The sequence below is a fragment of the Hydra viridissima genome, unplaced genomic scaffold, assembly GCF_058129835.1.
Source record: "Hydra viridissima isolate aposymbiotic clone 2 unplaced genomic scaffold, HvirCarnegie_v1 scaffold_17, whole genome shotgun sequence".
NCBI lineage: Eukaryota > Metazoa > Cnidaria > Hydrozoa > Anthoathecata > Hydridae > Hydra > Hydra viridissima.
Window position 1 is genome coordinate 2648597 of NW_028324316.1, and position 17434 is coordinate 2666030.

At 28.6% G+C, this 17434-nt stretch overlaps 2 protein-coding genes and 1 pseudogene across 4 annotated transcripts; all 3 read left to right on the forward strand.

Annotated features, from left to right (window-relative positions):
• The first annotated feature begins 829 nt into the window (after window positions 1-829).
• On the forward strand, window positions 830-5303 carry LOC149877070 (uncharacterized). 2 transcript variants are annotated; one of them, XM_090074689.1, is made up of 3 exons: window positions 830-989; window positions 4435-4535; window positions 4665-5303. In XM_090074689.1, exons 1-3 carry the CDS (start codon window positions 976-978, stop codon window positions 5138-5140), a joined length of 591 nt encoding a protein of 196 aa, XP_089930815.1. In that variant the 5' UTR covers window positions 830-975; the 3' UTR covers window positions 5141-5303. The 2 variants fall into 2 exon arrangements, with proteins under 2 accessions (XP_089930815.1, XP_089930814.1); XM_090074688.1 differs by lacking the exon at window positions 830-989 and adding an exon at window positions 2249-2403 and having other exon boundaries at window positions 3055-4535.
• Window positions 5304-10957: 5654 nt separating this feature from the next.
• LOC145199404 (uncharacterized) lies at window positions 10958-13379 on the forward strand. The gene has a single exon (XM_080074292.2). It carries the CDS (start codon window positions 11038-11040, stop codon window positions 13339-13341), a length of 2304 nt encoding a protein of 767 aa, XP_079930418.2. The 5' UTR covers window positions 10958-11037; the 3' UTR covers window positions 13342-13379.
• Window positions 13380-13530: 151 nt separating this feature from the next.
• On the forward strand, window positions 13531-16843 carry LOC149877071 (uncharacterized; annotated as a pseudogene). Its single transcript, XR_016448399.1, has 10 exons — window positions 13531-14486; window positions 14596-14767; window positions 14844-14911; window positions 15014-15088; window positions 15206-15296; window positions 15507-15539; window positions 15614-15676; window positions 15784-16228; window positions 16325-16547; window positions 16621-16843. The product of XR_016448399.1 is annotated as an uncharacterized LOC149877071 (transcript).
• Window positions 16844-17434: the final 591 nt, after the last annotated feature.

Consider the following 17434-nt stretch of genomic DNA (forward strand, 5'->3'; position numbering starts at 1 on the left):
GACTAAAATTGCGCTGTAAACGTAAAAAACCAACAGTTAAAAATACCAGCTTGAGATTTTTTTTCTCCTTTTTTAGACTTTTTATAAACTTGCAAAAATAGAGAGAAGCTCAGCTAAAATTTTAAGATTATTTCTTCCTATTGTTCGGTAGTGATGCCAGAAGCTGGATGATGCAAAATAGTAAAAAAACTACTTCGTTGTAAAACTTAGGGTAGCGAGAGAGAGAGGTATGAGTGGTCTTCAAGAATTTCATTTGATTTTGAAAAAATTTGGAACAAAAAAACTGTGTGGATACTATGGTTGCATATTGAAGTTGCAGCCGGGTATTTAGATCTTTAAACAAGAAAATTAAAGAATTATTTTAATAACTAAATTTTTCCGTTTTTGATGGTAGTATCGTACATTCGAGTCTCGAAAGTCTCGTATGTACGATACTATCATCGAGGATAATTCGAAATTGATATCGAAAAAATCAGTCCTTCCAAGAACGATGGCAATTCTGAATCGCTAATGGTATAGTAGGACGGTCTATCGTAAAAAAATGACCGATCCGGTGACAACACGATACTTTCCGTACCGAGACTGATGCTAACTTTCAACTATTCAAAAAATGAAAAATATTGAAATTCGAAATTCATATCAAATGTCAAGTTAAAGACTCAAGTCAAGTGATCGGAAGATACGAAGTTAACTCAATCAGCAAACTATAATGCAGTTGAACTAAGAAAGTTATATTTGTAAAATTATTTTGATATATTTACAATGCGCTTATAGTCTGAAATAATTTTTCACAACAAATGTTCCAATCGACTTGAGCGTTTATCTAGGTTTGTGCCGTTTTTCATACGTCACTATGTTTATGCCCATTTATGCACTTTTTTTTACAAATCATACGATTGTTTGAAAAGTTGTTTAGTTAAAAGCTTTCCTCCAACCAACTTCGTTAAAGTCTCGAAGTCTTAAAGCATTTTGATAATGTCTTATCCACAGTAAGCAAATCACTTGTGTTTGTTTTTATACAATACTTATAAATATATACAGTGTGTGCAATATAAGTATATATAATAAATGAAATAGTGAAAAAAAGTATTTATTAATTAACATTTCTGTTTATTTAGTTTACACTAGCTCTTGGTTTAAACTAGTTTTTGTAAATAACCGTCAATTGGGGTGAAACGTTTTATACCAAATAAGGGTGTTTAACAATTATCAATCGTTTTATTCAGTTGCTTGATATATATATAATGATGGCATAGGTTAAAGTTGAACAGCTCTTTTTTTTAAACTTCTTTTTTTAATATTTTTTGTATAAAAGTAAAAACAACTTGATTAGAAATTTAAAATACTACAGAGTTCAAATCATGTTCCACAAGTATGGTACTGTTATCCATTGACTTCTCCAATTATTCTTACAGTTTTCTCTGGCCTCCAGTTTTCAATTTATTCAGTTCTCAGATTGTTATGAAATGCAATGTATAATATGATAAGTAATAATGTCATAGTATAGACATGCAATGCCCAAGAAATGTGAATTTCTTGGATCTTTCATATACAATCACAATTAGGAATAGCAAAAATCAAGACTTTTTTTACTTTGGGAAGAGAATGTTTTGTCATACCAACACACTTAAGTCTCCTAAATTTTTTTAGTGGATATTCTTATTGTGGACCTTTTTTGGATGAAATTTTTTTTTGGACAGCTAAATGATTCTTGCAATAATTAAAAAGGGAACATAATCCTAACAAAAAGGAAACAACATTCTAAAAAGTAAAATGATGTCAGACAATGAAAGGATGGAAGATTAAGTGAATTGTATACAGCAACAAAAGTTGTGAAAACTTCGAAGAATTGATAGCCGTATGTTAAAATACTTTTACAACTAAGATAATATTCATATTTAGGTTATGAAAACATTGAAAAGTATGCTAAACCACAATTAAACTTTTATCAAAATAATTTAAAAATTATACCAAGTGCTATTATATTGCTCTGTAAAACCAAGTAAATTTTGAATCTGATCCTTCAGATTTTTATGATGAAGATTTTAATCACTAAAAAAGTTTTACCAAAATCAATACATTCATAATTAAATTATAGGCCTTTATCTTTCAAACTTTTCAAACAACATAAACAAGATTTTTTAACACAGAAAATTTTTATTAAAAAAATTGTATATTTCTAGCTCTAAATATTGTCATCCCATGTTGTCCTTATATTAAAGATTACTCTTGAATATTATGATCGTTGTTAAGCATAAAAAAAATATTTCATTGACAAATATTTACAGGAACAGCATTAATTTGGATTTTTCATACTTTACTGTGTGTATTTTTGTATGAAACTTCTTCTCTGATGGTGGTGAATGTGACACAATCAAATATATGAAGTACCAGTGTTTTAATGTAAGTTATACAATTTTGAGCTATGTTTACATGCTTACAAAATGTTTTTTCTGTTTCACATAACACTTTATCTTTGATAAAACTTATGAGACAACCAAAAAACTCCTTTATATTGTATTTTATCAAAATGTTCTGTTATGATAAATATTAACATTTTCTTTATTACTTATTCTTTACTTTATATTTGTTGAAAAGTTCTCAAAGAGTTTAAAGTAATTATAATTTTTTTTTTCAAAATTATTTAATTTAACAAATGTTGATTTTTGGGTATTTTGTATTTAAATGCTTTTAAGTTTGTAATTGAAGTCATTAAATTAGACCAATAATTTAAGGACTAAGAATTAATTTTCCTATTATTTGCTTTCTGACTAGAGTGTGGTGATAGATTAGTTAAGCAAATAATGTTTGCTTAAAGCATTGAAGTATAGTTGTAAAGATGACTTTGTTTAAAACCAGCAACATCTGTGATAAAACAAATCATGCTAAAAGAGTTCCAGATATAGCAATGGGCAGTTTAGCAGAGAATTAAAGGATACTAGTTTTTAAAAAAACTGTTATTCTTGATATTTTCTTAATTTGGATAAATATTATAATATTATCCCCAAAATAATACAGCTTCTTATTGATGCATTTCAATATTCTTTATTGTAGGATATTAAAGCTATGCTAGTTATGGTTGGGAAGCGTGCTACTTCTTCTAGGCATCCATGTCCACACTACTCAGTTAGCACTCCTGATCTATTTGAAAAAAATTCCAGCACATGGAGTATTCTTCATATCTGTAATTAAAGTAAATCTGAGAGCTAGAGATCTAAGATATAGTGCTAAAGAGTTTACTAATTAGATTAAGCTCCCTATGATCATGGAAAATTGGGATATATCTCTACTCAACATTTCAGAATTTTATCTCCTTATTAGAATAGTAGATAAGCACATCCTGGACATGGAAAAAAACTGACTTTCTTCTCAAATTGTATTGCAAACTGCTTATCTTGTATTAGATTGATAACCTATCAAGTTCATCATAGAGTGGAGGAAAACCAAGGATCAGTTTTTCTGGGAAAGGTTGCTAGGAAACCTACTAGAGAAAAAATTGGGAGCTGTTATAAGGAAGTAATTTTTTGGGAGCAACTATGGAGGGAGTAATTTGATTAAACAGAATTGCTTTGGGAAAGAATTAATTCCTGGTTACAAAGATCTTGAAATATATATTTCCTAAAATCGGTTTATATGGACTTTATTTGATCCTCACGTGTCAAGTTATTATTTCTAAAAATCATTTTTATTTTTAAAATATCATGTTATTGGGGAATAATCTAAGCACAATTTTGTTGTGTAAAAGTAATTAGTGGAGGTTTAGAAAAAAAAGGAACTAATTTCAAAGTTGCTGACTTTTTTCCTTTTTTTTTTTTTATTTTTTAGCTTGAATGTCTCTTGTATATACATTCAAAAAATATTTTTCACCAAGGTGTTGTCAAAAAACATCTTGATTTTATTTAGCTCCACTGTAAGATTTTAGGTGAACCTGAGTTAGCATTAATTTAGCTATTAGTAAGGTTCTAGTTTTGCAGTATACTTGAACTAATCATATGTAAATAGAAAAATTATTTCTTGAAATTATTTTCTAAAGTATTAATTCCATATTGAATGTATTAGGTGGATACTTGTAAAAGTTGTTAACAACATTAAGCTTGCAAAAATCATGAATCAAATTAACTACTTTTGAGACTTAATTTCATCTATTAATTCCACCTAATAAATCTTACTGTAGTCAACTTTAAATGTTTTCTTTTTTAAAAATGCACCTTAAACTGAGTAATCATCTCTACTGTCAAGTTTTAAAACTGGGACATGTTGCAGCATTTAACTACATTTTACAGTATCATTATTTACTATCATGTTTAAAAATTTGACTAAAAGATACCTACTGCAAATTGTACCAACTAATGTTCTGTCTTTTTCACTTTTAAGTAAAAAGAAGAAGCAGTTTTTTAATCAGTCAAAAGTATTTTACTATTTCCATTTTCTTAGTCAAGCACCATATCCAGGAGGACCTCCGAGTCAGTTACCATATCCTGGAGCACCCCCAAATCAACCACCATATCCTGGAGGACCTCCAAGTCAACATCCAAGTATGCTTTATTTATCTTTTCAAATGTTTGTTAAAAATTTTATACTTTTTTTAGTAAACATTTCTGTCTTATAAAATGCAGATTTTTCATCAAAATATTAGAATAATGTTTTGATTAAAACTGTTTTAGATGCACCACCAGCTAATTATCCACCATCTGGTTATCCCCCTTCAGGTTATCCCCCTTCAGGTTTTCCACCATCTGGTTATCCACAATCTGGTTGTCCTCCTATTGGTAATCCACACCCTGGATACCCAACTAATTCACAACCACCAATTTCATCATCCATTCCAGGTTATCCACCTCAACCAGGCTACCCTACCTCAGGGTTTCCTCCATCAGGAGGTTATCCGCCTCAAGGTCATCCTATGCAACAATCTCACGCAGCATACCCTCCCGGTGTTACCGGCCCACATACTAATTTAAGCAAGAAAGAGCTAAAGAAACTCAAGAAAAGTCAAGACAAGCATCTTGCAGGAGGGTTGGCAGTTGGTGCAGTTGGGGGTTATATGTTGGGTCAATCACTCAAAAAACATAAAAAACACAAGAAAAATAAACACGGTCATAGTAGCTCAAGTAGCAGCAGCAGCAGCGACAGCGATTAAAGAAATTAATATACTTTAATTTTTAGATTTTCTTATTTTTTCTTTGGAATACACTTTGCACATTCCACAGTTTTTAAATTTATTCAATTCTAACCAAATATATAAGTATTGTATGTTATGCTAAGCTCAATCATGCTATATAAGATGATATTTGAACAAAGTATTTACTGTTAATTTCATGGCATTCCGGGCACGGACCTAGTGCGACGCCCTAGCAGTGCAAACCCAAAATTTCGAGGGTCAAGGCTCATTTTCTGTTTTTGTTTTTACTAAATATTGTTAATCTCGTTGCGAACGAAATAACGCACTCACAGACACAAAGTCTGTTCAATCTTGCATGGTACGTTTTGCAGGATTGATGGATTTTGTGTCTGTTAGTGCGTTAATCACTTTCTTATCAAATATTATAAGATCAGTCGCTGATTATAATGGTGATCGTTGTTTCTGCATCATTCATAACTCAACAACGTCTTTAACATCGTTATTTAACTCTTTAGGCCCGTTTCTTCTTTGCATTATATTGGGCTCTCTTTTTTTATATTCCAGATAGAAGTCTACAAAAAGGACAACTTGAAGGCTTTTTTGTCTGAGTTTCAGCATCTCCTACTTCAACAAAGGCACGTGTGCGGCGCTAGAAAGGCTTTCTTCGTGCTTAGATTTTGTAACTGTTTCTTGTGCCATACTTCTGCTTATAAATACTTTGGTTTGCTCCATTAAACCAATCTTTACATATAAATGCTCCATTAAACCAATCTTTACATATAAAACACTTTTTTAAACCCAATAATAATAAATAAGAAAAAATGTAAAGAGTAAATCAAAATTTACCCTGGCGCTCTCAGCGTAGAGCACAGTACAATAGGTGCATCATTTTGAAGCTGTAGTAACAGAGCAATGTTAGGCAGCATTAAATTAAATCTTGCACAAGGTGTTTTTTTCAACAAATTTGTATGTTTTTTTATGAAATTTATAAAAAATTTATACGTTCTATATAATTTTAGGAATTTTTTTAGAAAATGACAAGAAATATTTTTTCCAAACGTTTCTAAGACCACCTACGTGATAAAGTAATGTTGATTCGCTTTCCTTGATGTTTTTTTTAATTTTTTAAATAAAACACAAAAAAAACAAAGCTTTAAAAGTAAACTGGTTTTTTAATGTACACATTTCTGTGTATACAAAGTTTAATAGACTGTATTTGTTTGCTAATTTAAAAAAATGAAACAATATCTGAAATATCATTATTTGTCTGGTTAATCTGTTTGAATACTTTATAAAAAAAAAAAAAGGGGGGGGGGGAATGACCGGATAGGATTTATCCCCTAATTATTTCAAATATTTGAAACTGTGCATTTAAGAAATATATATGCGTGCGTGCGTGTGAATGTGCTTTCACATATTTGAATCGATACTGTTTATGATGTCATTAGAAGATAATAAATTGGTAATTAAATTGAATTAAGTGAAAAAATATCTTATTCACCAATATTATAAGAAAAAATATCAGTTTCGTGTTCATTTTACCATAAAACTTTAAATCAAAAAGTTTTGGCTCGGACGAAATTAAAAGATTTCAAAACCACCTCTAGGTTTCTTACTTAGCCTATACAATGCCCCTTAAAAGGATTTATTCGGTCCTTTCAGATAAGTTCATTGTTAATATTTACATGGTGTGGTTTTAAATAAAATGACTTCCCGTCGAAATTTGTTAAATGTTCCGGTTCACTTTTAAAACACATTTCATTTTAGTGAAATTTGGATACGGTAAAGGTTCAAAAAGATTCTCCACTGACATCTATTAACTTTTTCATCTTAATAATACCACAAATTTTCAGTTGGATTGATATCCGGGTTTGAGCAAGCCAACCCAACAGTTCTGTTTATCTTCCAAATATGTTTTTGGCAGCCCTACGATTATGTTTCGGATGATTGACTTGTTGGAAGACAAAATAATCCTTTAATCCTGACGGAGGTGTTTGTTTCGTAAAATATATATATCTTCAGCTCCTGTTAACTTTTCTTCAATTTGAACTAAGTTACTGTTGTTCTACGCATTTAAGATTTTTTTTGTTTCTAATATGTTTATTACTTGTCAACAACCTCGACGACTTTACAAAAAAATTGTTCGCTATATATAGCATTTAAACATATAACTTGTGACTCTTGTCAACAATTAATAATCGTTATAAAAACCGTTATAATAATAAAATTATGCAGCGTGTGAATCTTGTCAATAATTAGCAAAGCTAATTATTGGCACAATATTGACGCATATTAAAATCACAACAGTTACTACCTCCATCAAAGTTAAAACAGTGTACAAAACAAGTACATTACCACTTATGTGTTTGATGGCTGCTTTAATTTTTTTTTTTCCCCTTTTTTTCCATATAGTTGGTCTAAATATCCACTAGACTTTTAAAAATCAGTTTTATGGTCTGACGAAAGTAAATTCGAACTCTTTAGTTCGAATTTAAAAGAATCCAAAATTTACCCTACAGTGCTTGATAAATCAATAGGTATAAATGCTTAAGTCGCATATAAAATTGCACTCTTAACGTTATATACTAAATACAACCAAACATGATAATTTATTATCATAATTATCAACACTTTATCCCAATAATATTCATGTTTAGACATTTTTTTAGCGATAAAGAGTAAACAAATGCCTATCTTTTATTTAGAAGTACCTTAGTAAGTAATCTTAACTCCATGTTTAAAATAAAAAACTTTTTTTGTCAGAAGCAAAAAATACTAGTAGTTTTGTCTTTGGAAGAAACAAAAGATGGAAACGTCTAATAAAACAGGTTTTATTTTTTAAATGCGAAGCAGTTATGGTCACTAAGATTAACACATTATTTGAAGATTTTGTTAAAGGTGTTTTTTTTGAATGTTTGGCATTAACTATAATTGAATCGTGATTTGCAAAAATCCATGCTCTCAATTAAATTAAAGAAAACCTTTCTATTTCTGACTTAAAGGAAATTGGTATGGATTTTACTTTATTTTAAAAGCCTCGAAAATCTTGGTTACAAACAAGTTTATTACTAGTATTGTTAAATTACATTTTATTATTTTTTTTTATACCATGCACGTGTGTGTGTTTTTTTGCTGACCATCACTAAAAAACTTCAAAGTAAAACACAACAACATTTTGCACTTAACAAGTTTATTATTGAAAATAAAGGTATGGAAATGGTTATAAGAAAATAATAAAGAATGAAACAAAATGTAAAATATGCAGATTCTACTCTTCAACATCCGTAGGGCAGTCATTTGCTTCGGTAGTTGGCCAGTTGAAAATATAACCAAAAAAGTACTTCGTACCCCATAACCTATTTTTCGAATTTTTTTAAATCGGCAATTTTTTATTCTATTTATAGGCACTTTGTTTGACGAATACGCCTTTTGACAAGCAGCGGAAAAATTTTGATATAATAGTGTTTTAACAGCCTTTATTGCATCAACTCTACCTTGTTTTATTTTATTCTATTAAGAAATAATATGAAGGTAATGGAAACAATTCAAGTAAAGTTTCATATGCTTGTTTAGATATATATCGTAATAATAAAGCATGTCTAATCATAATGGCAGAATATTGTGGTTGACTCTTGCATTTATAGTATATTCGTCTATTTATTTCATCAAGAAGTAATTTCTATTAGAAGAAGCGATGACTTTTATGTATGATCCAATATTTTCTAACAGACTCAAACTAGTTAATTTGGCATTATGACCCTTAGTTAACCATGAAGGAAGTGAGACATTATTTCCCATATATTGTAAAGCTACAGCTAAACAATTATCAATTTTATTGGTTGAAGAATCGATGAAAAATGTGTAATTGGATCAAATACTAAATTATAACAAATTACACAATTGAGTTGTTTTTTTAAACTGAAAGCCTTCTGGTGAATGTTTCCAATTTAACTTCTTCCAGTCAGTACTTTTATCATTTTCAGAAAAAGAACTAAGTTCATCTTCTTGATAAAGGCGAGTTTTAGGTGGTCTTCTCATATCAATCGGTGACGATATTGCGGAAGGACGTTTTGAGCACTCACTCAAAAAAATTTCAGGAATAGGATCTAGATTCCAAATTAACTAGCATTTTATACCACGGATAATTTACTTTTAATTAAAATACTTTTCACATGAAATAGAGCTCGGTGAAGGCACCCCAGTTTGGTGAAGGCACTTCCAATTACTGTGGTTTACAAAATGAACCCAATAATTTAGTTGATATTTAAAAGGAAAATGAAAAGAAGCAACTTTTTTAAACTATTAATCTAATGCAAGTTTAAAATTTTACAAAAATGTAAAATTTTAAACTTGCATTAGATTAATGGTTTAAAGTGGACAAAGATTGTGCTGTTAAAAATACAAATAAACTCGATATTTATATATCACGTATATATATATATATATATATATATATATATATATATATATATATATATATATATATATATATATATATATATATATATATATATATATATTGTTGTTTTCTCGCAGCGAACACAACGTTTCAGCTCTACATTTTCTCTTCTCCTTAAAATTCCCTTTACAAAAAGTTTTCCTTCAATTTATACTATACAAAGAATCTCAAATATGCTCATAAAATAAACCGCTTAAACTATATTTACAACATATCAAATAAACTACGTCAATCAAATCCGCCGTAAATAGTTTCTTCACGCAATTCAATTACATACATATATATATATATATATATATATATATATATATATATATATATATATATATATATATATATATATATATATATATATATATATATATATATATATATATATATATAGCGCTACTGTTACTTCTTCCCCCCTCCCTCTTTTTTTTTTTAATGATTGATTGTGATAGAGAATTTTATGCTGATTCAGAAAAATATAAAAACATAGACCTGAAAATGAACGGAAAGTGCTCTAATTCGAAGTCAAAGTTTTAAAAAATCCCACTAAAAACCCTAATATTCGCCATTTTGAGAATAACAAGTTAAAGATCAATAATGCGCAATGTGATGGAAATTAATTTTCGTTAAAAATTAAAGCGTTTTGAAAAAGATTTTTAAAAAATGGCGAATATGAGGGTCTATTCACCCTCATATTCGCCATTTTTTAAAAATCTTTTGATAACAAAAATATTAAAATACTGATAATATAAATTTTCCCACAGACTAATGGGAAAATTTAAATGAAGTTTCTGTTTATACAAGCCAAAAAAGAAACAAAATAGAAATAAAGTGCTGCAATAAAGCACATGATTAGTAATAAGAAATATTTTTACTATTAGTAATTAATGATATTTTATTTTTATTATTACTAATTTTGAAAATAAAAGTTTCTTTATTTTAATGATTTTTTTAAACAATTTTAAATCTTTAGTTCACTCTTAATGCATCATGTTTATTAATATTTACATTAATTTAGTTTTGAACTTTTTGAACTATTTCTTATAAACTTACCACCCAAAACACCTAACTTCAACATTTTGATTTTGTTTTTGTTAATCTTTTATATTTTAGAGGATCCTTATTGATATATATCTTATATATATATATATACACACACACACACACATATATATGTGTATATATATATATACATATATATATACACATATATATATATATTTGGTAATAATATGTTTGGTATTAACCTTCTGTATTGGATCTACCATGGAAGGCGTTAGTGACTTTTCCACCTTTTTCATAGATTTTTCTGTTGTAGATTAAATTTAGTAATAATAATAATAATAATAATAATAATAATAATAATAATAATAATAATAATAATAATAATAATAATAATAATAATAATAATAATAATAATAAATATACTTATATGGTAAAGTCTATTTTATATAGGTAAAGTAAAATGAAACATTACAAATGTTATCTTCAAGCAGATAATGTTGAAATCCCACGTTCAACTTTGTGCAGAAATAGAAAATGTAGATTAACAGACAATATCAGTCAGATTTCAGCTGAAAATGTATTTGATTCTGAAGTAGAAAGAGGTATAGATGATGCTAATTTCAATGTAACCATGCAACTACCTATTGATATAGTAGAAAAAGAAAAGGAACCCAATGATTTGGTTGAAGAAGGTGTAGACAGTGTTGCTCTTGTTTCAATTTCTGAAATTTTTGTTTTGATTCTTTCAATCTCTTTACGACATGGATTGTCTGATGTTGCAATAGAAGATTTACTAAAACTAGTATGCCTGTTAAAACCAGACTTTCCCTATTCTTCTTTTTATTTATATAAAAAGCAATTAAGCAGTATTCATGAGCAAGTTCAAGTTCATCTGTATTGCCTAGACTGTCAGTATTATCTTGGGGAAGTGGAAACAGGGGAATGTCCTATGTGTAATACCTTGTATGATAAAAAAAAAAGTATGGCACAAGATTCTTATTTCCTGTATTGTGGAATAGAAAATCAATTGAGAAATATACTAGAGTCTAGAAATGTACGTTTCATGGACAAAAAACGAGCTAATTATTACAAGTCAGATGTCATAGATGGAGATGCATACAAAAAACTGCCTCTGCTTCCCAATGATATTACTTTAACTTTTAATATTGATGGTTCTCCTTTGTACAACTCTTCAACAAGATCAATTTATCCAATTTTGGCATCAATTAATGAACTTATTCTTTCAGACAGGAAAAAAAATATTATTTGCGCTGGAATTTGGTTAGGTAAAGACAAACCATTTGCTACTACTTTTTTGAAGCCATTTGTAGCAGAAGCAAAATCATTATGGAATATCGGATTTACTTGGGGCAATGATCAGCATACACGCTGTCTAACTACTATTTTCACTACTGATACTATAGCCCGTCCAATTTTTACAAATACTAAACAATTCAACGGATATTATGGATGTGACTTTTGCTATGCTAAAGGTGAGCATCACGATGGAGCACATGTATATAGACATATCAATTTTCAGCATCGTTCAAAAGATTTACATATGATAGATTGTATAAATGCTGTTGCAGTAGGTTATCCTATTAATGGGGTAAAAGGCACTTCAATTCTTATGGATATTCCATGCTTTGATATAATCAATAATACTTTTCCTGACTACATGCACAGTGTCTTGTTAGGAGTCACTAAACATTTTGTGTTATTGTGGATTGATAATCGTGGTGCTGATTATTCTCTTTCAGTTCAAAATATATGTGATATCAGTAACAGTTGGAAAAATATCAATCTACCAAATAATTGTGGTCGTGACACTCGTTCTTTAACTGAAAAGAAGAAATGGAAAGCTTCCGAATGGCAGAACTTTCTGTTTTTTGGTTGGCCTTTAGTAAAAAATAGAATACCTGCACCATATTTTTCTCATTGGATAAAACTTGTCACAGCTATAATGCTTCTTGTATCTGATTCAATTCATCAAGGAATGGTGGATGATGCCAACACTTTGTTGAATGAATTTTCATCAGATGTGGAATTGTTATATGGAAAAAATCATTGTCTCTTCAATATACACCTACTTCGTCACTTAGCTTTAAGTGTAAAAAATTGGGGGCTTTTATGGGCAACTTCATGTTTCACTTTTGAAAATTACCTTGGAGCAATGAAAAAAATGCACAATGGTACAGTGTTTGCTGCAGAACAAATTGCTAAATCAGTCCTTTTGTTAAACAATATATCCTTTATTCTTAAAGATACAACTCGATCTGAAGGTTTTCAAGTATTATTTAATGATATATTTAGACAATCTCTGCCAACTTCAGAAAGTCTTGTGCATCTTGATATAAAACCAGCAGTTATTGATTTTCTTACAATGGAAGCATTAAAAACAGCTGGTGTTTCTAATTTTGAAGAAATTTTTTCTTGTTATCGCATGCATGTTTATGGACAACTTATTTCAACACATTCTTTTTGTAGTGGAAAAAAACGGAGCAATTGTTATGTTAAACTGTCATTTGGTTTTGTGTTTCTTATAAAAGCAATATTAAAGATAAGTTTATCCTATTTCATTGTTGGATACAAGTTGCAATCAAAGAAACATTTTCTTTCTTGTAATACTGATTGGTATTATTACAAAGGTGACTTTGATAAACATATTTTTGCTTATGATGCAACAAAGATTATATCTAAAGTAGTTAAAGTTGACGACACTTACATTGTTGTTCCTAATAGATTCACTCATGTCTACTCTTAGCCTGTCGAAAAGTTTTACAGTTGGGGTTAGGATCAGCACTGCATTATATATATATTATATATTATATATATATATATATATATATATATATATATATATATATATATATATATATATATATATATATATATATATATATATATATATATATATATATATATATACACATGCAAATTAATGGTGAAAAATGATTGTACAATGGAAGAATCTGCAAGTAACATTTAAAGATTAAAAAACATTACTAAAAAATATTAATTAAAATATAAAATTAAAGAAAAATGTCAGAATTGCTTTCATCTTGTTTTGGATTTTAAAACAATTTTTATTTTATTTATAAAAAACTATAAAAATATGTTAATAATAATTTTTCTATTAAAATATTCATTATTGTCAACAGTATTGTCATTTTCAACAAATATATCAATATATTCAACTGCTATCAATAAGGATCCTTTAAAGTATAAAAGAGTCATAAAAACAAAATCAAAATGTTGAAGTTAGGTGATTTGGGTGGTTGTTAGGTGCAAGAAATAGTTCAAAAAGTTCAAAACTAAATTAATGTAAATATTAATAAACATGATGCATTAAGAGTGAACTAAAGATTTAAAATTGTTTAAAAAAATCATTAAAATAAAGAAACTTTTATTTTCAAAATTAATAATAAAAATAAAATATCATTAATTACTAATAGTAAAAATATTTCTTATTACTAATCATGTGCTTTATTGCAGCACTTTATTTCTATTTTGTTTCTTTTTTGACTTGTATAAACAGAAACTTCATTTAAATTTTCCCATTAGTCTGTGGGAAAATTTATATTATCAGTATTTTAATATTTTTGTTATTACAACAGAAAGTCAATGTGTCTGACTTCCTTGTTTTTGACTGGTATAAATTGAATGACTTCCTTACTTTGGCTTGTATAAATTAAACATAAGAAATTTAAAAAAGAGCAACTACAGAGGACAATAATAATTAGAGGATTATTATAAAAAGAAGATTATTTTATTTTATTTTTTAAATTTGTTAATATCATTTATTGCTTTTTAGTTTTTTTGACTTTTTGAAATAGCAAAGAAAAGACTTAAATTAAAATGAATTTTGAATATTCTATTTACAATTTTGTTGTTGATAATTCTATTGAGGTATTATTTTAATTTTTCTTTTTTGATAAAATGGAAAAGTTTGATAGAGTAAAGGTATAAAATCTCTTTAAAAATAAATACTTATTATTAGTTAACTAATTTCATATAGGTTGGTCAAACTGACTGGATTAAAGGTCCTGTTACATATGGAGAAAATGTTGTTGTAGAGTGGCCATCAAGTCATTTCAATGCACTGTTGCAGAACCAGACGTTAAAGTCTGGTTCTCCTACTTGGAAAAATTATGAGGCAAAGGTCTTGAAATTGGGGGGGGGGGGGGTAAGTAAAATTTAGGATATATATACATTTATATGCAGGTGGAAAAATATTTATAATATTTTATATTTTAAATAATTAAGATGATTTGGAGGAGCTAAACAATCAAGCAAATGCCCTTGTAAAAGTTGTGCCACCATTACCAAATCAGGTAACTTTAAGTGTGTAGTTAAGATGAACATTTTTAAGAACTTTTTATAAATGTTAAATGCTATTTAAAAATATTTCATTCTAGTTTATCAGCTTAATTTAGAAATATGATGGTAAAAGTTGTGCAAAAGCTAAACGATTGCGTGTTGAAGAAGACATTGAAGTTATTAAAAACATTGTACGTTTATTGTATATTATAAATACTTCTAATTTTAACTATGGGTTTGCGGTAAATTCTTTTTAATTTAATAGTAAACTTTGTTCAATTCAGTATTCCTTTATGTTCTTATTTTAGAATGCAGATAAAGTTGCTTTAGAAATTAAACTTGATGAACTGAAAGAAGAGAATAACGTTTTAAGAGAACAACTGCAAGAAAGAGCGACAGGTGTCTTTAAATTTATACATATCTACATTTTTGTATGTATGTATGTATGTATGTATGTATGTATGTATGTATGTATGTATGTATGTATGTATGTATGTATGTATGTATGTATGTATGTACACACAGGGTTCCACACTTTTGTGGTTTGGAGGGGTCTCCATGATGTCATTTTATTTTTAATGAAGTTAATATAGCTGTATTGTATTTAAGGGGATCTTAAAGGAAAGGAATGCAATGAAAATAGTAAGTAAAGCTTTGAAATGCATTTAAAAATAATTTATGCATCGTTAAAAAATTTTAAATGATTATTTAATTAGGATTTGCTCAACTTCTCACTACAATGGAGACATCAATGAAAAAGCATTCTGAATATGAAAAAAGTGAATGTTATTTTGTTTTCTATTTGGCTTTATTGTTTCTGAAATGCATTGCATTTTATAATATTAACTTTATTATTTTAACTTATTTGCTTTAATGACTTTTTTAGGGATTATTTGTGTGTTAAGTTCATTAGAAAAATCAACCCAGGACTTATCCGATGCAGTTTTGCAGTTAAACAAGCCCCGTGATCTATCTTCTTTAACACATCATATACCAAAATTGACAAAAAGTCTTACTTCTAACTCAAATCAATATTCAGATTTATTAAATGATTCTGTTGAATTAGAAAATACATGTGACTTCAATGTAACTCAAAGTTTTCATTCATCTTTTCAGAAGTGGAAGGCACCCAGCACTTCATATGGGTCTAGTGGAGCAACCTCCCACACTCTCAACTCTTCTGATATGTCTGATCAACTTAATCATTCATTTAGCATAACAAATAGTAATGCGTTTAATGTCTTGTTTCTAAATCAAATCTTACTGAAACTCCTGTTTGTATATCCATTCCAATCTGGAAAGAACCTAACTACCCAGACGGATCTAGTAGAGTAAGAATTTTTATGTTGCAAAATTTATCTATTTTTTTTTATTTATATATTTAATTATATGAATTATATTCATAAAACTTCTACTTTGTAATTTAGAAACAATTAGTGCCAGGTCACAAAATATACATTGACCATGTAAAATTCAGCAAATGTAACAAATCGCATGGTACAAATAGATTTGTAAACGATCTTTTGGTGTCATTGGTGGGAAGCACAGACTATCTGAGAAGTGTCAGTTTTTCTGGCAAGCAAAGTAATGCTCACTCTGACAAAGTAGCAAAACCCAAAATTTGTCAAGACCTCGTTGATGGTGTTGTTGGTAAATAGTTATAGCATTTGAATTTCTTTATTAAACGAAAGAAATAATTAATTGAACTCTTTTGTATTTTTAGCTTGTGCCTGTCAGATACTGGGAGTGTCGTCAAAGGATGTGCGAACAGCAATCAAAATAAAATTAAATATTGCGTCGAAAGTTAAGAAGCGTTAAAATATGAAAGATGTTATAAGTAAGCATGGAATTCTCGAAACTATTTTTGTTTCGATACGTTACGAAACGAGACTCGTAACGGAACTCTTCTCGAAATGTTTTTGAGTTACGAGAGTAAAGTTTTTAAACTTTCGAGAAATTTATTTCGATCGGGTCCCGGTTGTTACGAGAATCATTACGAGAACGGTTTCGAGTTTCTCGTAATGATTCTCGTAACAACCGAAACTCATTTTTCCCAAATTTTCATTTTCTCATTACGAGAATTATTTGTGTTTCGGGATATTTCGGGATATTTCGAGTTATTTCGAGTTCCAGAAATGATTTGCAAAAAATTTGATTAACCAGTTAATCCGTTGAAGTACGCATTTTTAGGACAATTGACGAGCGCGACAGCTGAATTTTGTTTTCTTTTTTTAAAAAACACAATTAAAGGTTGAAAATATCAATTTAAAGTCTTTTATTATATTATTTATCAAGACTAGGACTATTGTTAGGTTAGGACTATTGTAATTGACTAGGTTAGGACTAGGGTTGTTCGCCGTAAAAAAAAACTTGCGAAAATTTCGCATTTTTATCTTCCGTATTTCAAGTTGCTATTGCGAAAGTTGTTCTTGCGCAAATTCACCTTCCGTAATGCGTTATACGAAAAAAATAAATAATAATTATTCCGCAATAACTCTTTACGAAAAGAAACTTGCGAAACAAATCATTTCGAAAGA

Excerpts from the sequence above, each read along its gene's own strand:
- LOC149877070 (XM_090074688.1), top strand. The coding sequence starts at position 4,301 with ATGTTTAAAAATTTGACTAAAAGATACCTACTGCAAATTGTACCAACT. Across the intron at positions 4,536-4,664 it reads ACCTCCAAGTCAACATCCAA|ATGCACCACCAGCTAATTAT; the intron begins GTATGCTTTATT and ends AAACTGTTTTAG.
- LOC145199404 (XM_080074292.2), top strand. The coding sequence starts at position 11,038 with ATGAAACATTACAAATGTTATCTTCAAGCAGATAATGTTGAAATCCCA.